General features: G+C 54.1%; 1 protein-coding gene across 1 annotated transcript in view; it reads left to right on the top strand.

The window, feature by feature from the left end:
- Positions 1-2,499: 2,499 nt before the first annotated feature.
- GRIP2 (glutamate receptor interacting protein 2) overlaps positions 2,500-25,181 on the top strand; it is a 28,545-nt gene continuing 5,863 nt past the window's right edge. The window contains exons 1-20 of the mRNA XM_049642247.1: positions 2,500-2,668; positions 2,954-3,089; positions 3,975-4,120; positions 4,796-4,882; positions 5,393-5,468; positions 6,689-6,834; positions 7,694-7,841; positions 7,954-8,123; positions 10,208-10,333; positions 10,662-10,811; positions 13,450-13,636; positions 14,130-14,275; positions 15,037-15,117; positions 17,668-17,734; positions 17,827-17,972; positions 18,793-18,937; positions 20,834-20,973; positions 21,599-21,778; positions 22,798-22,987; positions 24,596-24,701. Of these exons, the coding sequence (XP_049498204.1) occupies positions 2,500-2,668; positions 2,954-3,089; positions 3,975-4,120; positions 4,796-4,882; positions 5,393-5,468; positions 6,689-6,834; positions 7,694-7,841; positions 7,954-8,123; positions 10,208-10,333; positions 10,662-10,811; positions 13,450-13,636; positions 14,130-14,275; positions 15,037-15,117; positions 17,668-17,734; positions 17,827-17,972; positions 18,793-18,937; positions 20,834-20,973; positions 21,599-21,778; positions 22,798-22,987; positions 24,596-24,701 (2,742 nt within the window). The remainder of the gene's footprint in view (positions 2,669-2,953; positions 3,090-3,974; positions 4,121-4,795; positions 4,883-5,392; positions 5,469-6,688; positions 6,835-7,693; positions 7,842-7,953; positions 8,124-10,207; positions 10,334-10,661; positions 10,812-13,449; positions 13,637-14,129; positions 14,276-15,036; positions 15,118-17,667; positions 17,735-17,826; positions 17,973-18,792; positions 18,938-20,833; positions 20,974-21,598; positions 21,779-22,797; positions 22,988-24,595; positions 24,702-25,181) is intronic.

Below are 25,181 nucleotides of genomic sequence, written 5' to 3' on the forward strand. Positions count from 1 at the left end.
TGGGCAGAGCACAAGTGAGGGAGGGGTAGAGAGAGGGAGACAGAGAATCGAAGCAGACTCTGTGCTGACAGGCTGACAGCAGTGAGCCTGATGTGGGGCTCGAACTCATGAACCGCAAGATTAGGACCTGAGCTGAAGTCAGACACTCAACCAACTGAGCCACCCAGACGCCCCAGGAATCATTTTTTGTAAGGTGTGATAGTGATATTTTTGCTATTTAAGAAACGTGTTCCCACTTTTTTTAATACATACTGAAATATTTAGAGTGTAATTTCATCATATCTGGGGTTTGTTTTAAAGTATCTCAACATAAAAATACATGGGATAAATATGACAAAGTGTTAATAATTGTTAAAACTAGATGTTGGGTAAAGATGATTCATTATACCAGTGGTTCTCAAACTTCAGTGTGACACAGAGTTGCCTTTGCAAAACACAAAATTATTACATCTACACAGAGGAATCTGGAATATATAAAGATTTGATAACAAGAAAACAAACAACCCAATTTAAAAATGAGCAAAAGGTTTGGATAGATATTGCACCAATGAAGATATATATGGGTGGCAAATGAGGAAAAGCGTCCCACATCATAGTCATTAGGCAAGTGTGCGTTAAACCACAGTAAGAAGGGCACCTGGCTGGCTCAGGCAGGGAGAGCATGTGACTCTTGATCTCAGGATTGTAAGTTTGAGCCCCCGCTGGGTGTGCAGTTTACTTAAAAATAAAGTCTTTAAAAAAAACACAGTAAGAAGCCTCTCCATATCTGTTAGGACGACTAAAATTAAAACAACAACAACAAAACAAAACAAAAAAAAAAAAACAATCCTAGCTGAGATTGCCAAATACTGGTGAGAATGTGAAGTAACCAGACCCCTCCTACATTACTGGTGGACCCACAAATAGTGCAGCCATCCTGAAAAGCAGGTTGGCAGTTTCACACAAAGTTAACCTCATCCTTACCATGTGACCCAGAATCCCATCCCTGGGTATTTACCCAAATGGAACAGAAAGTTATGTTCAAACAAAAATCTGTATGCAAATATTTATTATGCCCCCTGTGAAACTGCACCAAACTGGGAAGAGTGGACATGTGTTTCAGTAGGTGAATGGCTAAGCAAACAGATGCATCCCTGCAGTGGAACATCTGTCAGCAATAAAGAGGAACAAACTGGGGCTCCTGGGTGGCTCAGTTGGTTAAGCATCCGACTTCGGCTTGGGTCATGATCTCACGGTTCATGAGTTCGAGCTCCTCATTGGGCTCTGTGCTGACAGCTTGGAGCCTGGAGCCTGCTTTGAATTCTGTGTCTCCTTCTCCCTCTGCCCCTTCCCTGCTTGCTCTCTCTCTCTCTCTCTCTCTCTCAAAAATAAACATAAAAAAACTTTTTTAAATAAAAAAAGAGGACCAAACTACTGATCCATGCAAAACAGGAGTGAATCCCAAATGATTATGCTAAATAAAAGAAAGTAGACTTAACAGCCCACATACTTACATGATTCTATTTATATGGCATTCTAGGGAAGCCAAGAGTATATATAGAGAAAACAGATCAGTGGTAGTTGGGGGCTGAGGGTTGGGCAGGGACTGGTTGGTTACAAAGGGGGCAGCAAGGAAAAATTTGGGGGGTGATGGAATTATTCTAAATCTTGGTTGTGGTGGTCAGGACACATTTCCCAAAACCCAGAGAAGAGCACACGACAAAGAATTTTAATGTCTATAAAATTAAAAAAATAGATGAAAATGTTAGGGTAATCTACTAAAACATGTACACATGCAGATTGCTGGACCCCCATCCTCAGAGTTTCTAATGTACTACGTCCTAGGTGGGACCCGAGAATCTGCGTTTCTGACCAGTTCCCAGGGGTTGCTGGTGCTGCCGGTCTAGGAGCCATGCTTTGAGAACCTCCGCATTGTACTATTCTGTTTTCATTATGTTTGAAATCTGTGAAAACTTCTTAAAGCGAGCGTTTTCTAGAATTAAAGCTAAAGGAGACACACTTCTCGCAGGCTGCCAGAACATCTGAGAATGTGAACTGTAAACGATCAAGTGCAGTCCTCATGAAGGAGCGCTGAGTGGGTCCATTCGACTGAGTTTGCTCACGGTCAGCCCCGTCTCACCTGTGCCGTGGTGCCTGCATGGGAGAGAGTTGCCAGTCCCGGCAGTTGTGCAGGCACAGCTCCCGGGTGGTGGGGCCCCAAGACCTGTGCTCTAATCCAGATGGCGCGACTCCCCAGCTGTGTGACTGTGGGCCTGAGTTGTCCGGCTTGGGGCCTCCGCTTCTCTATCTATACAGTGGAATGACACTTAACCACAGGATGGCTGTGAAGCCCCAGTATGTGGTGGTGTTCAGAAGAAGGTTATTCCACTCAAGGGCAGAGATGGAGCCTCCTTTGGGAGGAGAAGCCATGAGGAACCCCCCCCCCCCCCCCGCCGCTGCCGCCCAGCAGATTCAGTCGGAGCCGGTGGCAGGAAGGAACCCCTTTTACAGGTTACATCCATGAAGCAGAAGAGTCCCAAGGCAGAAAGGTTTCACCTGCATGGAAATAAAAGTGGAACTCAGGGCCTTTTCTCTTTCTTGCTTGCAGACGATGGACCTTACTCCAAAGGGGGCAAGGATGCAGGAGGGACCGACGTGGCCCTGGCATGCCGCAGACAGAGCATTCCAGGTGATGAGCCTCTTCCCCTTCCCCTTTCTCTGTCCTGGAGGCACAGGTGGCTCAGAGCGGGGGGCGGGGGGGGGGGTCAGACGTCAGTGGCTCTGCCGATAACTCACTCTGTGGCCTTAGACCGGTCACTTAACTTCTCTGATCCTCTTTGTGTAAAAAGGAGATGATCTTACCCAGCATATTGCAGCCAGGTGCTCTGTTTACCAAGTGTGGGTCTCATTTGTATTGGAGCTGGGGGCCTGGAATTGTGCCATACTGCCCGCTCACCCCCCCATCTGTTGACAGAGGAGTTCCGCGGGGTCACCGTGGTGGAGCTGACCAAGAAGGAAGGCAGCACGCTGGGCCTAACCATCTCAGGTGGCACCGACAAGGATGGGAAGCCCAGGGTCTCCAACCTGAGACCAGGGGGGCTCGCAGCCAGGTGAGGAGTGGGCTCTGTGGGGCAGGAGGAGGTGGGCAGGGGCCAGTGGAAAAGGTACCAGGGCTGTCGGTAAAGCCATCAGTCAGTTGTTTCCGGGAGCGCCCAAGTGCTCCTTGGAGGGAGGCCTCCGGTGGTGGCTGTAATTCTAGGCCCCAGCTTCTTCTCTTCCCCTTTACTCAAGGGGCTGGCTCGACCACAGCATCCCACTCTTGCCAGGCCCTCCAAGCTTTTGCACATGCAGTTAACTTGCCAGAAGGTTCCCTGCTGGTAGCCTCCTATTCATCCATCCACACTGCCTCTGGGAGGCCCCCCCGTACCCCAGGCCCAGGCGGCTCCTCTGCTCTGCTCGCATGGCCCTGCGTGCCAATTCTGCACACATCGCTCTGGATTTTCCTGTCATCTGACCTATGCGGGTCCCTTGGATCAGGAGTTCCATGAGACTTGGGGGTTAGCCTCTCTGTTGCCACCTCTCTGGGCCTCACACAGGGCAGGCACCGGTAGCGTCCAGTTGAATAGAACAGAAGATTAGTGGTTAGAAGCCAGGGTGAGCTCTAGGAAACAGCAAATAAGGAGATGATCCAGCCACTCTCTAGGCTCCTCTGAGGCTGGTCGGAGCCTTAACTATGAGGGCAACACCCCAGCAGGAGGAAAAGCAGGCAGGCCGGCATCGGGGGAAATGCCAGGCCTGGGTGTCAGACAGGTGTAGGTTAGAATCTGCGCTCTCTTACTGACCCGCTGTGTGACCCTGGACGATGTCTGACCTCTCTGAGCCACTGCTTCCCCATCTGTGACATGGGGATTCGGAGATCATAAGGATTCAACAGAAGAGTAGGTGTGAATGCTGGCACCTTCACCGTGCATGTGCTCTGGCCTCCTTGCTCCCAGGAGTGACCTGTTGAACGTGGGCGACTATATTCGGTCAGTGAACGGGATCCACCTGACCAGGCTCCGCCATGATGAGATCATCACCCTGCTCAAGAATGTGGGCGAGCGCGTGGTGCTGGAGGTGGAGTATGAGCTGCCCCCGCCCGGTGGGTGCCCTTGGACGGGGAACTTTCTCCACTGCCTTAGTCATGGGTAGACACAGCTGCCTCCCTGCCAGCACCTGGGTGGTGGGGACCAGTTGGGTGGGTGGGACCTGAAGACCGGCCTATGTCACACCTAGGGACTTCGGCTGCAACTGCAGTGTGGTGTCACCAGGAGGTGGCAGGGCCCTGTTTATAACCCGTTGTCGTTTTTTACGTGTAGCGTCCAGATTTCTTCCTCATGGCGGGGAGGGGGGAGATGGTTTGGGGAATGGGGGCTGAAACAGTTATTCCCAGCCCTACTGGTGTCTTCACCCCGCCGGCTTGCACAGAGTACAGTGGGCAAGGGTTTAGCCTAGCTCTGAATTTTCAAAGCTGGTCTAAAGTCTTAAGATTTGAATGACTGGAATTCAACCCTGGCCTGAGCCCATAGCCATGGACTCACATCTGAGTTCTGTCGTGGTCTCTGTGTGAGCCTGGGCAGGCCTCTCTCTAAGTGGGTGTTAAGGTGAAGGGTCCCTTGAAGTCTTGCTTGTCCTACCTGTAAACTGGGGTGGGGGCAAGTTTACCCTCCCTGTAATCTCTGTCTGGTCACCCAGTTCTCCCAGAATGAGCTTTGGGGATGTCTGTGGCTTGGTGATGTGACTGAGGTACTCAAAGGAGCCCTCTATTTCTCCCCAGCCCCTGAGAACAGCCCAGGGATCGTCACAAAGACAGTGGACGTCTCCCTGTACAAGGAGGGCAATAGCTTTGGCTTTGTCCTCAGAGGTCAGTGTAAGAGTCATACTTGGGGCCAAGAGGTGGGAAGGAGGCTACCGCTAATTCCATGTGTGAACACATGTTTTGCTTTAATGGGTTGTAGGGATAGGTATATGGATAGATAGGATCGCTTCTTGCTTCTGATTCTAAAGAACCTAGGGCCATTAAGTCAAATGTTAAATGGAAACATTTGCCAAGCAATGAAGGGTGCATGATTGCTGGGAGTGAGATTGAGAACAAAGTTTGGAGCTGCCTAGCAACCAGGGCAAAAAGGGAAGTAGGATGAGATCATAGGAAGGGAAGCAAGCCATTTAAGAAAGGATTTCGGTCACGTTCCCTACTTTTTGTTCCAGCTCTGGGGATTTACGGTTGGTATCTTACAAGAGGGCCCGTGAATAGAAGGGACAGGTCCTAAAACAGATTTAGTTAAGGGAGCCTGCTTAGGGGCTGAGTTGGGGCCTCTAGGCATCAGGGAAAGAGTGGGTAGATGACTGATTCCTCTTGTTGAGTTCTGTCCAGGGGGTGCCCATGAAGACGTACATAAGACCCGCCCGCTCGTCCTGACCTGTGTCCGGCCTGGCGGCCCTGCAGACAGGTGAGCCTGAACCAGAAGAAGCCATACAGCCTTTCCCTGCCCTGACTGCCCCCAGCTCCTCTGTGAAGAAGGCAGACCAGAAACCACTGTTCTCTAGATGAGCAAACTGAGGCTCAAAGAGAGGACACACCTTGTTCAGAGTCACTTGGACTTGTTGGTGGAGCAGGACTCAATGCCAAACGTGAGAGACCCCAAGATCTTTCCTCCCCAACAACCTACTGTCTCAGGGGTGGGGAGGGAAGCAAGCCTTGGCATTATGTTGTTCTTCCCTTCCCTGGCTTTAGTTTTCCCCATCTGTGGCATGGGGCGGATACTACAGCCCCTAGGAGTTGCTGTGAGAGATTTGGGGACCCTGTTAGCAGTGCCGCTATGGCCTCTATAACGCAGCCTCTGGAGTCCTGGCTGTGCCACCCTGCCTGGCTCTGCCTGGGCATAGCCCAGAAGGACCAGGCAGGCAGGGCCAGGAGATGAGAATGTGGGAGACGAACATGTCCAGTTCCCAGCACCTGACCCCTGACCTCCCCAGTGGGAGAGTCTTGGCCATTTTAAGAGAAGCCTGGAACGGCCTTGTCAGAAATCTAAACCCATTCTTGGGACAGAGGCTGTGATGAGCTATTCATAGAACCTCCCAGAATAGCTTTGGCCATCTGTTGGGGCAAGCACTCCAGGGTGGAGATTTGACCCAAACCGAGGTGAACCCCTACTCAGGCCCCTCTCCCGGGGCCCCTGCTGAATTTGTTCCCAGGTGCATTTGTCACCAGGCCAGAATCACTGCTGAGGAGCCAGAGTGGGGGCAGTGAGAGCGGACCCCATGACGGGAAGCATGAAGCCTCCAGACCACCCCGCCCCTGATGCTGTGTGGCCCTGACAGGGCTGGTGTCCTTTCTGGGCACTGGCATTCTCTTGTATCCCTGGGGCGTTCCCACTCAGACGTTCTAGGGTTGAGCTGGGGCTATGAATTTATTAAGCACCGAGAAAGGGGGGAGCTGTCAGAGCTGGTCGCTGGTCCCAGCTATCCTTACCTGCCTGCTTCATTTATTCAGCCGCTTACCCATGGACTCCCTCCTACGTTCCCTCACTCATCATTCCGTCCCTTTCTCCTTCACCCACTGCCTGCCCCTCTCTGTCCCCCGTGCCCCAACCTTTCCCAGCACCCTCTCGGGAGGGCTGTGCACAGTGCTCATTGAGGCCGGGCTGGCTGACCAGGCCCTTTCCTGCAGGGAAGGTTCCTTGAAGGTGGGCGACAGGCTGCTCAGCGTTGATGGGATCCCGCTGCACGGGGCCAGCCATGCCACTGCCATGGCCACGCTGCAACAGTGCAGCCACGAGGCGCTCTTCCAGGTGGAGTATGATGTGGCCATCCCAGGTGAGTTGGGGGTCTGAGGACTAGGGTTGGGGCAGAAAGAGGCCCAGGGCTTGGGGCAGGGGGTAGCAGACCCAAATCCTCACCACTGCAAAGGCTCTGTGACCTTGGACCAGCACCTAGCCTCTCTGAGCCTCTCTGGGCAATAAACACTATGTGTCAGGCATTGTTTGAGGTACTGGAGATCCAGGTGAGAGCAATACAGACGAGGCCTCTGTTCTCAGGGAGCTCACCTTCTAGTGGGGAGAGGTGGACAGTAAACAGAATAAATCAAGTATGGAAGGTGTCAGATAGCAATAAGTGGCATTCTAAAAAAAAAAAAACAAAACATCAGGGAGAGATGGGAAAGGCTAGGGGAGAGAAAGGTGATGGTGGCTGGACCAGGCTGGTTGCCTGAGAAGCATAGATAGGTTTTATTCAGGAAATATGATGAAAGTCGATTTGGTTTGATTTGCTGACGTTTGGACACAGTGGCGGGGGTTGGGCAGGAGCGTCGAGAGCACAAGGAGCTAGGTTTCGTATTTAAACCACTGGGTGGGTTAATGGGGGTGCCATTTCCTGAGATGGGAAAAGGTTGTAGACAAATGGCAGGCTCTCCATAAGTGGGAGCACCTTAGTGTTGTCTAGCAGAGCTGTGGGGTCAGAGCCCCTCAGAGCTGAGTTCCTGACCCTCCTCTGCTGCTGAGTGTTTGTGTGAACTTGACAAGGCCTTTACGTCCATACATCTCAGTTTACCCGTCTGTAAAATGGGTACAGTAATCCCTCCCCAGCAGCGGGGGTTAAATTGAGATAGCCGACTGAGGCTGGGGAGGCAAGCATTCAATGTTTGCATTTCGAACTCTTGTCTCCTTCCATGTGCCAGACACAGTGGCCAATGCTTCGGGGCCCTTGATAGTGGAGATAACCAAGACGCCTGGGTCTGCCCTGGGGATCTCGCTCACCACCGGCTCCCACCGGAACAAGACAGTCATCACTATCGACCGCATCAAGCCAGCCAGTGTGGTGGACAGGTGAGGCACACTGGGTGCTGCCCCCGTAGTGGCCAGGGATGGACGGGGGAGAGGCCACCTTGAGCTCTCTCTGGCCAGACCAGCCTCCCCTTTCATTCTCCCGCCCGGCCAGGAGTGGGGCCCTACATGCTGGAGACCACATCCTGTCCATCGACGGCACCAGCACAGCACACTGCTCGCTTCTGGAGGCCACCAAGCTCCTGGCCAACGTGTCAGAGAAAGTGCGGCTAGAGATCCTGCCAGCACCCCAAAGTCGGCGGCCCCTGAAACCGTCAGAGGCAGGTGGGTCCCCTTGGAGGGTCTCAGCCTCCAAATCTGAGGGCGGATGGGGAGGATTGCACAGGGTCCCAGAGGCCTAGGACTGTAGCCCTGGGCAGGCTAAAATTTACTGGAACAAATGTCCGCTCCCATGGGGAAGCTCAGACTGTCAAGTGCAGCAGCCGAGGCTGGGCCGGTGGGGCAGAGAAACAACTTGAATGTTTGAGTGTTGACAGTCTGCTGGGGTGGGTGTCCCAAGGCTGTTTCCGTCACTCTTTGTATTAATAGAAATACAACGGCTAGACCAAGGTTGGGGACAGTCCTTCTGTGCTCTGTGCTACTCAGAGCTTAGATCTGGGGCTAAGCTTACGGTCCTCAGCAGGACCAGAGGGGGCAGCCAGTCAGTCAGGAGGACCGAGAGCCCAACCTTTTGAGGAGTTGGGGGCTCCCAGACCAGAGCAGAGAGCTGGGTGTGAGGCAGTCCAAGAGCAGAGGAAGTAGGTAGTCTAAGAGACCAGAGGGCAGAGCTGTACTTGGGGCAGGGAAGTGCCTCTAGCATTCCAGACCTTGGGCTTTGGGTTCAAATGCCAGCGCTGCCCCAGCTGAACAGCCTCTGCATCTCTCAGCCTCCATCGCCTCGTCTGTAAATGGGAGTGAAGACCCCACATGCACAGGCTTGGGAGAAGTTAACCGAGGTAGAGGATAGAGCACAGCCCAGGGGTGTGAATCCCAGCCTGGCACGCCCGATTGATCATCTGGGAGAGAAAGAAACCCCCCAAATAAAATGCGGGGAGACAGGCGTTGGGGAGGGTCCATCTGTGTGGTCTCTGCCAGGGTCTGAAAAGGCCCCATCAAGCCACAGCCAGGGCCTGACACGGAAGGCTTTGGGGCTTGAGCTGGAGTCACATGTGGAGCACCTGCTGTGGGCTGGGGCTTCCCATGGGTCGCCTCCTTTCATCCTCGGGATGAGTCTGTGAGGTCAGTATTGCTGTTATTCCACTTTCCAGAGGAGGTTGAGGCAGCTGAGGCTCAGAGAGGCACCCCTGAGGTGCCTCATGAGGGCACACGGCTGCCGACAGCCCTCCTGGCCCTTGTGGGCCTCTGCTAGGTGCCAGGCACTGCTACTAAGCATGTCCTATGTGGTAGCTCGTTCACATCCTCCCCGTTATCCTGGGAGGCAGCCACTATCTTAGCCCCATTATACAGATAATGACAGTGAGGCACAGAGGGGCCAAGTGGCCTGTCTCAAGGACCTGGCAGCTGGCTCCTGAGTTGGCTTGTGTGCCGTGCTCTCCCTGTGTGGGATGGAGGTGCTGCACAGAGGGTGGAGTCACTGGGCTGAGATAGCTGGGTTCTCACTCATCCGTCCATGGACACGTTGCACCAGGCTGGCCCCCCCCGAAAGCCCCACAGCAGAAGGAAGAGCCAAGGCGGGACCTGGGGCAGTCTGGGAGGAGGCGTTGCATGGCAGCCGGTTTAGAAGATCTGGTGGGGCAGGTGGGGGAGGCAGGATCGCTGGAGTCCCGTGGGAAGCAGATGGAGGAGAGTGCAAAGAATTCATCTGGGGGTAAAGCCTGCAGAAGTTTGGAGGGCAGGGGGCAGGAAGCCAGAGCAGCTTCAGACTGCATTGCAGGTGTGAGCAGACCTCGGCCAACTCCTCGGCCCTGGAGCATAGGTTGCCTCGAGAGCCCAGCATGGGTGGAAACAGCCAGGCCCTAGTGCCCCCATGTGCTCAGCCCCTGGCCAGGGCTGCCCAGGCCACAGCACTGCAGTAGATCCTAAAGGCGCAGGGGCCCAGTGGGGTCTGCCAGCTGCACTGCCCAAAGCTGATGGGCCAGTTCTCAGGCTGGGCCTGCTTTCCCTCCCATCCTTGCTGCCGCCTGGCTGAGAGCTGAGCACAGTGCCTGGCACGTAGTGGGGGGGTTCGGGACACATGAGCGGCATCCGAATGAATGCCTGGCTTGGCTCTGGGGAAACTCGGGCTGTCTGGTCCTGCTCTTCTCGCTTCATCTTGCAGATGGGAGCCTGGCCTCCAGGGGAGCGTGGTGAGTCCAGACTCGCTCAGTCCCTAACACCTGCACCTCTGTCTCCTCTTCCTTGGGTCACAGTGAAGGTGCAGAGGAGCGAACAGCCACATCGCTGGGACCCCTGCGTGCTCTCCTGCCACAGCCCGCGGCCCGGCCACTGCAGGACGCCCACCTGGGCCACACCTGCCGGCCAGGACCAGAGCCGATGTAATGTGCCCATCTCACCATGGCTTGTGCATGTTTCATAGGGGAGGAAACCAAGATGCAGAGAAGTTAGGGGGTCTGCCCGGTATTACCCAGCACATTAGTGGTGACGTGAGCCTGGAAGCTGGGTTTCACCAGGTCTGTGAAAACCCTGCAGTCTTTGAGGCCCAGAGTGGGAGAGACTTACCTGAGGTCACACAGCCAGTGGTTGAGGTGAAAGGGGGAGTGCGTCCCCATGTCGCCTTGTGCTGGGGTGGCTGCCTAGCACCCACTGTGTGGCAAGGTGGCAGGCCCTTCTGGGATTCACGGGGCTGTGCTCTCATCTCCCCAGCCTTGTCCTCGACTCCCTTTTCCTCGCCGACCATGAATCATGCCTTTCCCTGCACCAACCCCAGCACCCTTCCCCGTGGATCCCACCCCATGAGCCCCCGGACCACAATGGGGCGGAGGAGGCAGCGAAGAAGGGAGCACAAGAGCTCATGTAAGTAAGCCATGGGCTCTTCCCTCCGCTTTGAGCTACGTGTATGCCTGATCCTGAGAGATTTGCCGAAGAATGGGGGCATTTGGGGCAGGGCCCCAGTTCTATGTTTGTGGGGTCATTAAATAGCATGAGTGGTATGCCAGACTGCCTTGGATGGTTGGGTATGTTGTGCAGTGTACAAGGATGCACCTGATGAGTTCCAGTTACTTTGTACATTTATTATGGAAAATTCCCAGCAGGTGATAGGACCTCACCATCAAAGAGGCACCTCACCTTAAAGTGCCTTGAGGAGAGGATACCTGAATCTGAAGAGCTTTCCTCTTTCAGATTTGCACAAAGGTCTTGCAGGAACTCCATTTCATTTTCTTTTGTTCTGGACTCGTTCTGATCCATTCAAGGAGAAAGTGTGAGCGTGGTGCAGCTACGTCTTTACCAATTCTCTGACATTTTTTAATTTCCCCTAAGACAAAGACATGCAGGCCTGAGGCTAGCCATCTAGCATGTGGTAATTTTCACATTCAGTCTGTATGTATACATACAGATATACGTGTAGACATACACACATATATACACACACGTATAGATTTCTACTTACCTTTTGTCTATAGGCATTTCTATTTGCAATCACTGTATATGTAGTTCCCTTTTGAAATGAAGGTATAAGTATTTTAAAAAGTGAGTGAATGTAAAGACAAATAGTAGTGAATGATAATGCAAGAGACGTGTGGAAATAGCAAAAGTCACGAGAATGCCAAGAATTTTGAAGTCTTTCCTGGGAAAAGTCCTTCCTTTGTTGATGTAGAGAGTTTATCCAGCCTTCTGCTCTGTGAGTTGTAGAGGCCTCCAGGAAGGATGAAAGGTTAACTGGGCCGTTTGTAATTGAACCAGGTGAGGGAGAAGAGGAGCACAAATCTCCTGGAAAGGAGCTAAATACAGTTATGAGCTTCCTGGAAGCCAAGGTGAAAATGGAAACATTTCAGAGTCAGATGAGAGATTAAAATACGTCTTTACCAACCTCCTTTGTCAACCACCAAAGCTGGAGGTGTGTAGGTAAAAAGATTCAGAAATGCTGTTCATAGGCAGGGGCATGTGGAGGCTAAGGGCTCTAGGGACCCCTTTACCTGTCCCTTTCCTAAGATGGATAACTAGTAAAGTATTATTATTATTATTATTGATGATAACCATTAGTTAATTAGTTAAACGTTTTGAACACCTCCTATATACCAAGCACCATTCTTATTATTAGGGATGGAACTATGAAAATTATAGCAATACAACATATGCAACAATACAATATATTACACAGATTGTAACATGTAATATAAAGTATAACAAAATAGTAATAAAGGCATAATAGTATCATAGAATTCATAATAGAATTAAATATAATAAATTATATTTAATAAATGGTATCCAGTGTCCCTATTAATAATACAGATATTTTTATATCTGGAATATAAAACAATATATATTAAGTAACATAATATATCAAACAGATATAAAATTTTCATATGACCCAGCAATTCCACATTGATATATGCCCAAGAGAAATGAAAATATATGTCATGTCTACCCAAAAACTTATACATGAATACTCGTAGCAACATTATTCATTTTAGCCAAAAGGTGGAAACAACCCAGATGTCCATCAAGAGCTGAATGGATAAGGGCGCCTGGGTGGGTCAGTTGGTTGAGCATCCAACTTTTGGTTTTGGCTCAGGTCGTGATCCCGGGGTTGTGGGATCGAGCCCCGCATCGGACTTCTCGCTGAGCATGGAGCCTGCTTAGGATTCTCTCTCCCTCTCCCTGTGCCCCTGTCCTGCTCTCATGCACACTCTCTCTCTCAAAAAAGAGAGAGAGAGAGAGAGAGAGAGAGCGAGAGAGAGAGAGAGATGAATGGTTAAAGAAAATGTGGCATATTCATACTGTGGGATGTTATTTAGCCTTATAAGGGAGAACCTTGAAAATATTACGCTTAGTGACAGAAGCCAGACACAAAAGACCACATATTATAGGATTGCATTTACAGGGAATGTCCAGAATAGGCAAACCCATAGAGAAGAAAATAGATTAGAGGTTGCTTAGGGCCAGGAGAGATGGAAGGATCTGGAACACTAGCTAAAAGGAATGGGGTTTCTTTCTGAGATGATGAAAGGATTCTACATTTGATTGTGCTGATGGTTGTACTACGTTGTTAATATACTATAACACACTAAGTTGTACACTTTAAATTGGTGAATGCTATGTTAGGTGAATTGTATCTCAATAAAGCTGTTACCAAAAATAGCATACTATGTATTATGGTATTATACTAGCATTGGAACAACACTAACCCAACGTAACATCACAATCCTCTGTTTTACAGAGGATTTTACAACATCACATCACACATCACAATCCTCTGTTTTACAACATGGCAGTCCCAGGAGCTGTCTCCCTTAATCCTTGTCACGGCCCTGCTGGGTGGGAATCCCCCACTGTGCAGATGAGGAGAGCACTGCCCAGAACAGGCTGTGACTCCCTGGGCCACTCACTTGCCCATCTGACTCCAGGTTCTTGAGCCTAGGCATGGGTTGGTTCTGGCCCAAAGGGCTCTCTGGGACTGCCCACCTGACAGCCATGCCCACCTGTCCTGCAGTGTCACTGGCCTCCAGCACTGTGGGGCCAGGGGGACAGATCGTGCACACGGAGACCACGGAGGTCATACTTTGCGGAGACCCCCTCAGCGGCTTCGGCCTCCAGCTCCAGGGTGGCATCTTTGCCACCGAGACCCTTTCTTCCCCTCCACTCGTGCGCTTCATCGAGCCCGACAGCCCAGCAGAGAGGTGAGCCAACTTCCCCTGCCCCGCTGGGCCTGCCACTCTCCAACTCAGGGCTCACAGACAGCCAGGGAAACTGAGTCACATGCCAAGCCTGGCTTCACAAGTGTATCTCGTTCCGCCATCCCATCAACTCCGTCATCAGCCCCACTTTACAGATGAGGAAACTGAGGTGCAGAGAAGCTGATGCATTGCCCAGGGTCACGCAGCTTGTGAGTGCCCCAGGACTGGAACCCCTGTCTGCCTGAAGCCAGAGTCCTCTATATACATATCTCCTAAGGCACGCATCACCCCCCTTGGGCAGACAGAGAAGCCGAGGCCCAGCAAGTTCACTCCCTTAGCCAGAGTCACGTGCTGAATGGCCTGAGGATGTACAGCTGGTATAGGGCCGAGCTGGGAGTCATACCCCGAGCCTGCCCCTGCATGGCATTCCTGTCCCCCGGGGGTAGCCGTGCTGGTAACGGAACTTCTTCTCTCCGCGGGGCTGCCCGGGATTCAGGTGTGGGCTGCTGCAGGTGGGAGACCGGGTCCTGTCCATCAATGGTATTGCCACCGAGGACGGGACGATGGAGGAAGCTAACCAGCTGCTGCGGGACGCAGCACTGGCCCACAGGGTCGCACTGGAGGTCGAGTTTGATGTGGCAGGTGAGTGAGTGTCCCTACCTCCCCCCTCGCCCTTGGGGACCCTGTGCTCCCTCCTGTCCTGTGCTCTCGCCCGGTGCACGTGCTCCTCCACCCCCACCCCACCCCCCCGCGCAGCGACCCTTCTGCCTGAGCGTTTGCAGCGTGTGCCTGAGCACCAGCACCAGGAAGGCACTGGCTGGGGAGGCAGGAATTCTGCACACCAGTGGGAGCGTTGATGAGGGAGTTTTGTGCTGAAACAGGACCGAGGGAGGGCAGAAGGGGGCTGAAAACATTCCCTGCCCCTCTGCAGGGCTTAGGCAAAGAACCCCACACAAAAGCTCAGTTAGACGTCCTGGTCTTGTGATTTCGACATTCTGTGACTTTGGACACTCCCTCCCACCACCCATCCTCAGCTTCCCCAACTTGAACTGGTGAATAGAGTCCTACTACAATGGATATTGTTGGGTTAGATGAGATAAATCGTGTGGAAACACCCAGCTAAGGCCCGGCACGTAGTAGGTGTTTGGTAGATTGTTACTGGGTCTGAACTGGGTTGGCTGGCCGTCATGGGGCCTGGGCACCAGCCCCAAATCTGCTCTGACCAGATGGGTTGTCTTGGGCAAATGCCAGCTCACCATGCCTCAGTTCTCTCATCTGTCAGGTGGAAGACGCAGGATGGGGTTGGGATGGTGACTTTTTGCAGTCTCTCCCAGCTGGCCTACTGGGACTCCCTGAGTCTTCTCCCTCAGGCCTCACATGAGTCCACGTGTGTTTGCCTGCAGAGTCCGTCATCCCGAGCAGCGGTACGTTCCACGTGAAGCTGCCCAAGAGGCGTGGAGTGGAGCTGGGCATCACCATTGGCTGTGAGTCCCTCCCCGCCATCCAGTCCCCACGCCGAGTGAGCCTCCTGCTGGGGGGAAGCACACATCTCCAGCCTAGAAGAGGGGGGTGCTCCAGGTGGGAGGGCTGGCTTGGGTTCCCTCTGCCTGCAACGCTCAGCTCTGTGTCCTTGGGCGACACCCTAGCCGCTGGGAGCATCAGTTTCCCGTTCTGCACAATGGGAGTTTCCTGGCCATCTGGCTCTCCCAGTGGGATTAAGTGGCTTGTAAGGCACCAAACATGTGGGCCAGATTGGTTTTTTATCTGTCTTTTTTTGTTGTTGTTTTTTACCTTCACATTCCCAGTAGTGGGAGGATGAAAACAGAAGAGTAGAACGCACAAGCATAGGGACCTTCAGAACCCTCCCATGGCTTCATCCTACTCTGAGTAAAAGCTGAAGTCCTCACGGCTGATGAGGCCTTTGTGATCTGGTCCTAGTGATCTCTGACTTCATCTCCTGCCATCCCTCCATCATGTGCCACCAGCCACTGCTGGCCTCCTGGTTGATCCTTGAACATACTGTTCCTTCCAGCCTCAGGGCCTTTGCACTGGCCGTTCCCTCTGCCCTCTTCCCCACCATTTGCTCAAATGGCACCTTTGGAAGTCCTTTTCTACCACCCCGATTTACACTTGCCCTACCCTCCACATGGCCCCTTCCATTCTTTCTTTTTCTCCACAGCATGCTTTATCAGTTGACAGACTATGTACAGTTGGCCCTTGAACAACATGGGTTTGAACTGTGCAGGTCCACTTAAACGTGGATTTTTTCCGATAAATACAGTAAGTCCTGTAAATGTATTTTCTCTTCCTTAAGATTTTCTTAACATTTTCTTTTTTCTAGCATACTTTATTTTAAGAACACAGTATGTGATACATATAACATACAAAGTACATGTTAATCAATTGTGTTATTTGTAAGGTGTCCATTCAACCGTAGGCTATTAGTAGTTAAGTTTTGGGGGAGTCAAAAGTTAATACTCAACTGCATGGGGAGACAGCACCCCTAACCCCCACGTAGTTCAAAGGCCAGCTGTACTTTAAAATGTTGTTGATTATCTGTGTCCCCCGCCGGACTGGTAGCCCCAGGAGGGTGGGGATCTTTGTTTTGTTCCCTCTCCCTCTCCCTTGCACATACATAGTCGAGATTCAACTGTGCCCTGGGGATCCTGAAGGGAAAGACGTTGGGATAAGGGGTGGAGACATCCCCCGGCTGGCTGTAGCATTGCCACCCCCACTGCCCTGCTGAGGTGACCTCCTGGCGGGTGTCCACTCTGGCCAGGGCAGCACACACACTGGTAGGCTGACCCCAGGTCAGGCAACAGATGCTTGGACCTCATTCCCCAGGGAGATTCAGGGAACCCCAGAGAACAGAAGACCAGGATTGCAGTCCTTGTGTGAAATGATCCTCAGTCCCCACCCTGGGCTTGACAGAGGGTGACTGCAGCTCCTTCCTTCCCCAGACTCCACAGTCAATGGAGATGGAAGTTTAAGCACTCTGGGAGGGGAGAAGCTGCTTCCAGCCCAGGAACCTCTGGGTAGGGCTGCCAGATACAGTTGCACAAGTTGTACATGACACAAGGATGCCCATTTGAGGTAGACTTACAATTTTATTACATCAGTTGGAAGAGGTGCCCTTGTCTCATCTGCAAAGATGCCACATGGGCTAGAAGAGGCTCCTACCATCTGGTCACTAATGGGAAAACCCATTCGCCCAGATGGATTCTTTCCGCAAGAAAACTTAGCTATTCATGCAACACCCATTGTCTTAGGTCACGTTTCCCCAGAAAGAGCTTCTTAGACAGAGTTATGTTCCGGGGGTTTGCTGAGAAGGGCTCTTGGAATCACCACCTGTGCGAGGTGAAGGATGTGGGGCTGGGCAGTTGGAGGAGCTGGGTTGTGATGCGACCACAGCAGGTGGCTCAGCCAATCCCACGGAGAGCCCGAGGGCCAGGAAGGCTTTGGAAGTTGTCCTGAATGAGGCTGGGAGCCAGGCCTTTGCACCTCTGTTGGACCAGGCTGTACCCAGGAGTTGCATAACCTTGGGTGAGGCTGTTCTCTTGGTCAGAGGCAGTTTCCAGAGAGGGAGCCCCCTGTGGGCCATTCAGCTAGCACTCCCTGCAGATGGGAGAAGGGAAAACTCAATTGCGGAAGGGTCACCCAGTTCCTGGGTCCTGGCCCTGTGCCAGGTGGGAGGGAGTCCCTGACACAGCCCCTGAAGGAGTTCGCAGTTTGCTGGGGGATGGGCTGAGCAGAAGGGAAAAGCGCTGATGTGGATTGAGCACCTGTTATGTGCCGGGATCCATGTTAGGTTTTGCTTTGTCTAGTTTGATCTCATGACATCTCCATGAGTTCTGTGGCATCCCCCCCCCATTTTACAGAGGGGAAACTGAGGCAGAAAGGGGGCTGATTTGCTCACGGTCACCCAGACAGGAAGCAGTGAGAGCAGGACATGCTCTAACTCCTGACCCCTCCAAACTCCCTGAGGCTGAGGTGGTCAAAGGTCAGATTCATGCTTCTCCCCCCCCCCCACCCAGCGACCAGCAGGAAGCGAGGAGAGCCCCTCATCATCTCTGACATCAAGAAGGGCAGCGTGGCACACAGGTAGGGCTGGCCCTGGGCACAGGGCAGGGGGAGTAATCCAGGGGGAGTAGCGTGTGCCAGCCTCTTTCTGTCCCCGACCCCTGCTCATGCAGGACCGGCACCCTTGAGCCAGGAGACAAGCTTCTGGCCATCGACAATATCCGCCTGGACAACTGCCCCATGGAGGACGCTGTGCAAATCCTGCGGCAGTGCGAGGACCTGGTGAAGCTGAAGATCCGGAAGGACGAGGACAACTCCGGTATGGCCCCTGCCCGGCCCTGCCGCCTCTCGGTCCACCCCCGGATGATGGGTCCCCAGCTTGCAATTTGAGGTTCCCTCTGGCCAAGGAGGGAGGGAGGCAGCCTGCTGGTGCAGGTTCCTTGAATGAACAGATGCAGGGAGGAGCCCCAGCACAGATGTTTCACCATCCCTGGGGCTGCCTGGATCCTCTGCACCCAGCACAAAGCCTAGCAGAGGGGACCTCCAGGGGGCAGCAGCGAGCAGATGAGTGGGCGGGGCAGGGATGCCTCAATGACTGCACCCTGCAAGGGCAGTGTGTGAGTGAAGAAGTAAAAGCTGTGACACCTCTGAGGCCAGACAGGTGACAGAAGTGAGTGAACTGGACAGAAGGTAAGAAAAATGTATACAGGTTGGGGAGGCAGTAAGGAGGGGTGAGGCTTGTGGTCCCTGGAGAGCCAATCCCTTATTCAGAGAGGCAACTCCTACTCTGGGAAGGATGCTGTCTTGTGGGCAAAACTTCTTCTAAGTTTTCTTTTTTAAAGAAAGCTTGAAATCTGGTTTCTTCTTCTCATTATCGTTATTTTGTGTCATGCATGAAATCTATATTTTAGAGTGCTGGGTTCATGGTATTTGGGTGCCAGAAAACATTTCTGGAGGCAGAAGATGGCATCAGGGTCCCCGGGTTGTGCCATCCAAAGTCATGGCAGGAGTGAGTGGGTGAATTAACAAATGAGTGAGTGCGAGTGGGAGTAAGGACACCAAGGTGTTGGGGGCTGGGGGCGTCCATCTCCTGGATCCTGCCCCACTGCACCCCACCCTGATAGGTGCCACCTTTGCAGATGAACAGGAGACCACAGGTGCCATTAGCTACACAGTGGAACTGAAACGTTACGGGGGTCCCCTGGGTATCACCATTTCGGGCACAGAGGAGCCTTTTGACCCCATTGTCATCTCGGGCCTCACCAAGCGTGGTCTGGCTGAGAGGTGAGCCAGGGTTCTGGGGGGGGGGGGGGATGCGGGGGGGGGGCCCAGGGACCCTCATGGGGCAGGGGTTGTGCTTTGAGAACAGCTGAAGTGGATTCTGACCTTGGTTCCAACGTTGACATTCTGGGTGACATCAGGACTGTCCCTTCCCTCTCTGAGCCTCAGTTCCACAGAGGTAGACCAGCCCCTCCCTGGCTGACCTCTCCAGCTTCAGTAAGTGCCAGATAAATGTATGCCAACTCTCCTCTCTCTCCCAACGTGGAGATTCCTGGAGATTTCTGGAAAGTCAGCATTGTGAGCCTTTTTGGAGCACCTGCTGTGTGCCTTCAATCCTGGCACAGCATGGGGCTTTTCTGCAGGCATTATGGGCCCCCCTGCTGTCCTCTCCTTTGGGGAAGGTGTGAGAAAGAGGGAGCCCCAGGCTGGCCAGACTGGGAGGAGCAGGTGAATCTGGGGCCCAGAGGTAGAACAGGGCCCCATGGGGGTCACAGGGAGGTGGTCCCAGTCTGGGCGAGATGCAGCTTTCTCCAGACACTGAGAGGAACTGGCTGTAAAGGGAGAGACTGGGCAGGCCTGGAGGGGGCAGGCTGGGCCCCTGGGGGAGGACACAAAGCAGGAAGGGCCACGTGGTGACGGGGTGCTGCAGTAGGACGGAGGGGCCTGAGGAGTGTGGTCCGTGGCTCCCTGTTGGTGTCCTTGCTCCCGGAGCGCCCCCTGCTGGCCCACTCCAGGGGCCAGTGTGGATGGTTCCCACCTCAAGTATGTTCATCTACTCCCACGTTTACTGGGTACCTACTATGTGGCGGCTCATTCTGGACGCTGGGAGCACAACAGACAGTCCCCCGTGCCCTCACCGGGCTGATCTAGCTTAGTGCTGTCTAGCTGCAGTGTAATGCGAGCCACACATTTAATTATCAACTTCCCGGTAGCCATATTAGAAAAATAAAGAGAAATAAAATGAATCTTATGTATGTATTTATTTCAACACGTAATCAATATACAAATGATTAGTGAGATAGTTTACACTGTTTTTTTAATTGTGTCTTCAGAATCTGGTGCGTAGTTTGCCTAAGTCAAGGCGTCTCAGTTTGTGGCAGCCACGCTATGGGGCCCAGTAGCCACAGGCGGCTGCCGAACTGGACAGACCTCCCTCCCTCACTCAGCCTGCCACCGCCCTGACTTACTCAGTCCCCTGGACTCCTGGGGAGCTTGGTGGGCGGTGCCCACCTGCAGCTGCTCTCCCTGCTCTCAGTGCTGGCTGTTCCTCAGGATCCCCTTCCCCAGCCCGATTCCCAGGGATACCATTTAATTGGCCGGGCGTGGGGGCCAGACGTGTGCATGTTTAGAAAAGCTCCTCAGGTAATTCTAATGGTGTCCAGGCAGAAACCCACTGGACCGGATCAATGCTGCTGCCTTGCCTTGCCAGCCCCTTGCATCCCCTTGTGAGGTCGCCTGGGCACCCTGTGCTCATTCTCTAGGTGAGGAAGCTGAGGCCCAGGGAAAGGGAAAGGCTGTCCATGGAGAGAAGCATGAATCCCTTCCATCCATCCATCTTTCAGTTAGAATTAGGTAAAGTAAGTTTATCACTCTCATTTACGGGCTCCAGATCACGTAGTAGTTGACAGCTGCTCTGCGCGATTCAGACCGTGCTCAGAACTCATGCTTGACCCTGCTTCCAGAACCTGCCCCTACAGTCAGGCAGGATCCCTCCCCTCCCAAATTCTAGACTTTGTACCTCCGTTCATACCACCAGAGATCACACTTGCCTTCTGTTGCAGCTGGGTTTGATTGAGGTCCGTCGGGCTTGTGCCTTGGGGTTCCTGAGTTCCCTGAGGGCAGACCCCCACTCTGAAGCCTCGACTGTGTCTCGTTCTCTGTCCTGTGCCCCCTCCCCAGGACTGGCGCTATCCACGTTGGGGATCGCATCCTGGCCATCAACAGCGTCAGCCTCAAGGGCCGGCCTCTGAGTGAGGCCATCCACCTCCTGCAGGTGGCTGGTGAGACTGTCACACTGAAGATCAAGAAGCAGCTAGACCGTGAGCCTCACCCCACCACCTGGGGGCCCTCAGCCCTTGTGGGAACCCCTCTGTGCCCAGCCTCGTGGAATCCCCACCAAACCCCACAGAGGCGGGAAGGCACCTGGGACAGCTGAGGAGACTAGACTCAGAAGGGTCACAGCTTGTATGGGGCAGAGTCTGGGCCTGAACCACCCACTGTCTTCATTGCCTCCTGCCTCTCACAGCTGCTCGTTATGCCTTCGGGCCGTACCTGTCCTTTCCTCAGTTTCCCCCGATTTGTACCCTGTACCTTGGCAAGCGAGGCCACCGCCTGCCGTGGAAGGAGCCTTCAGGGTCTTCCTTCTGACCCGTGCCCCACTGTTGCTCACCCTGTGACCTTGGGCATGTTGTGCACACACAACGCCACAGGGGCTCCCCGAGGCCCAGCTCAGAGAACTCAGCCTCCGTTTTCCTGTCTGTGAAATGGGTTTGCCCATTGGTGCACCACCTCCCTCATATCAGAGGGCCCAGCAGCAGGCTCGGGGGGAGTGCTTAGTGCCTGTGAGTTCCCAAACCAGACTGAAGTGGGGAAACTGAGGCTCACTGAGCATCTCTGTCTCTGAGGTCAGAGGTCAGTGGCAGTGACACCCCCTTTCCATCCCAGGCCCCCTCCCACACCGCAAGTCGGGCAGCCTCAGCGAGGCCAGCGATGCAGATGAGGACACTCCAGAGGCGCTCAAAGGAGGCTTGCTGGCAGCCCGGTTCTCCCCTGCCGTGCCCAGCGTGGACAGCGCCGTGGAGTCCTGGGACAGCTCGGCCACAGAGGGGGGGTTTGGGGGCCCAGGTAACACTTCATCGCCTATAAGCAACATGCTCTCTCTGGGCCGCCCCAGCTGCCAGGCCTTTGTAGGGGCTGCTCCCTCTGCTTAATCCTTCCTCCTCCTCTCCCAGCTCCTTCAGGGACGCTTCCTGGAGGCAGACCCGCCTGGGCCACGTCAGCCATTCCCAGGGCCCCTCACTGCTCAGAGCATGGACCCCAGGCCTTCACACATCTTTTGATTAGCATCCATAGCACCTCAGCTGGCTATTCAGAGTTCCCCACCCTGAGGTTAGGGACCAAGCTGGCCATACTTCTGTCTTTGTCATTCCCAGCCCAGTGCCCTGCACACAGCAGGTGCCCAATCAATGTTTATTGCATCCGTGGAGTCCTGGGCAAAAAACCCCTTCCCACCTCATCCCGCAAGATCCAGCCTTAAAGTGGACACCTCCAGGCCACCCTCTTAGGACACGAGCTCCCCTGCCCATGCGTGTTGAGACCCATAGGTAGCTTTGGGGGTTGGGGGCATTTGACTGCAGCAGCTGGCCTTCTGGCCTCTGCAACACAGAGCCACAGGGGCTCCCCAAGGCCAAGCTCAGAGAACTAGTGGAGCGAGGCTTCTAAGTGCCCTCAGGTGGCTCCCAGCCCCTGTCCTCAATGTCTGTATATCTGCCTTCCCTGGGGTCTCAGCTTCCCCATCTCAAGTACTTGATCAGTATCTCTTAGCTTACTCCCGGGGCAGGGTCCTCAGAGCTCCCAAAGGCAGGCAGAGAGGAATGGTCAAAATAGTGAAACTCCTTCCCGTGCAGGGGCAGCTGGGCGAAGCTTGATGGAGGCGGGACAGGGTCCTGGAGCCCTGGGCATTAACTCTTCTGCTGGGTGATTCAGAGGGTTCTGGGTGGCAGCCGGGCCCTCAGGGGACTCTGAGTAGTCATGCAGGTCCAGACGGGGGAAAGACCTATCCAGGGTCACCCAGCACAGCTGGAAAAGGGGCAGAAAGGAGGGTGAGCTGTACCCTCTCAGACACCCCCCTCTCCACCTGCCAGGCTCCTACACTCCACAGGCGGCGGCTCGGAGTGTGACCCCCCAGGAGTGGCGGCCCAGCCGGCTGAGAAGCAGCCCCCCACCCACGGAGCCCCGGAGGACAAGCTACACCCCAGCCCCCACAGACGAGAGCTTCCCCGAGGAGGAGGAGGAGGAGGAGGAGGAGGAGGAGGACTGGGAGCCACCAACTAGGTCTGTGGTGGCAACGCCATGAGGGAGGAGGCAGTCACGGTCTCCTGGCTAGGATGGGTGAGGGTCCCTGTGCCACCATAGGGGGGCAGCGGAGGAGTCTTGTCTGGCTCCCGAGGAGGGTCTCTTCCCAGGAGAGAGGAGGAAACGTCCGTCAGAGCTGCCTCGGCCTGGCTGAGATGGCAATGAGGCTGTGCTGGGCAGAGGGTGCTGCCGTGGCAAATGTGTGGAAGATGTTTGCCTTTCCGAAGTCTGCTAATCTCGCATTCTCAGAAGAAAGGCAACAGACTCAGAACTTGAACTCAACCCTCCTGACTTAGCCCAGATTCCATGATGGCCCCCCTACAAGGGCCTTCGGGTCACAGGTGCCAGCCCTGAGCTGTGGACGCGATGGGTTTTGTAGTGTTGGCTTTGAAGGGCACGTTGTCACCCCTGGAGGAGGCCCCTGCGGAGAACAGGCCCTGTGGCTGTTCCTCACTGAGCCCTAGCCACCCCTCCGGCATCTGGGCTTTCAATCAGGCACTTCCTTCTGCCTACTCTCTCCTGACCAAGGCCTACTGTGCCTTCAAAACCCAGGTCCTGCCTCCGGGAAGCTTCCCTGACTTTTTCAGGCAGAAGGCATGTGAGCCTCCTCATGGCACTGGCCGCCTTGTGTCCACCTGATGCATTCCCTGGCTGTAGTCCCTTCTGCTAAGTGCCTGGCACCCAGGAGGCACTCCTGCACACTTTGTGAAGGAACCGCCAGCTCCTTAAGAACAGGGGCGACACCTTCTTTACCTCCGTAGCCGCGAACCCTGTGGATGGAGCCCTGGCTCAAAACATTTGTAGAAATGATTTGAATGGAGAGAATGTCCTTCAGCCTCAGTCTTCTCATCTTTAAAATGGGAAGGGCAGGAGGCAACTATCATGCATCAGCCTCCCTGAGTCTCCCTAGGAGATAAAAGCTGGAGGGCCTTTATAAGAAAGTGCTTTGCAAATCATACTTTATAAGCGGCCAGGACTTTGTAGGCGGCAAGTGGCTTTGTGAACTATGAAGCGTGCAAGTGTGACTTGGTATTATTCTATCGTGCCTCAATTTTAGAGTGATGATGGGCTCCTACACCCTGTGACGGAAGCTGTGGGGTGGCCTGGACCCTTCCCCAGCACAGACACGCCATCTCCATCCATCTGTGTCCTTGCTGGCTCCAGCTCTGTCCCTGTCACTGTGCTATGATGCCATGTGTCTGGGTGGGGCCAGGGGCCGTCCTCTGGGGCTACACCATGGATCTCCTCTCTGTCTATCTGTCTGTCTGTCCGTCCGTCTGTCTCTCTTCCCAGGCGTCCTGTGTCACCGCTCTCCACCCCGTCTCATCTACCCCTGTTCTAACTGGCCACCGACAGTCCTGGTCGCCCCTAACTGCGTCTTCCCCCCATTCCGTGTCACCAACCACTGCCCCGGGGCCCCAGCACTGCCACCGAGGACGCCCGCCTGCCTGCCCGCCCGCCCGCCCACCCTCTGGCCCCTTGAGCCCAACGCCGGGCCCTGGGGCCCCGAAGACTCCTCAGGCCCCAGCCCGCCTGCCCGCCCATCTGTCCACCAGGAGTTGACGCTCTCTGGTTCCTACGTTACAGCCCAGCCCCTGGCCCTGCCCGTGAGGAGGGCTTCTGGCGCATGTTCGGGGAAGCCCTCGAAGACCTGGAGTCGTGTGGTCAGTCAGAGCTGCTGAGGGAACTGGAGGTAGGGCCAACCCACCCTGCAGACCTTCCTGGGGGCACCTGTGCATGGACACACTGACAGGCATGCCATAGGAGACAAGCGTGTTGATGGGATCCTGCCTGCGTGTCATGTGTGTCATGCACTCACCCAGCACCTGCCATGTAAAGGTGTCTGCACACATGTGCGGACACATACACAAGTGCGACTGAGAACACTGTGGTGTGGCGGTTCGAGGCGTATGCACATGTGAACCTGTCTGGTATCATGTGTGCATTGGGAGCATGCGTGTGGGCATTTCAGAGCAGGTGTGTCTGAGTGTGCACAGTTGGATATGCACAGGGACAGTTTTGGTGTCTGTGTGTGCATGTGCAGTATGTGGACACGGTTTTGGGCATGCCCTGTGGAAGCATGTGGATGTCAACATCAGTGACGGCACAGGGGATCGGGGTCAGGGGGCTGAGAAGTGACTACAGCTTTGTGTGAGGTCAACATTGCCCACAA

This window comes from Panthera uncia, chromosome A2 (assembly GCF_023721935.1).
Source record: "Panthera uncia isolate 11264 chromosome A2, Puncia_PCG_1.0, whole genome shotgun sequence".
In the NCBI taxonomy this organism is placed as follows: Eukaryota; Metazoa; Chordata; class Mammalia; order Carnivora; family Felidae; genus Panthera; species Panthera uncia.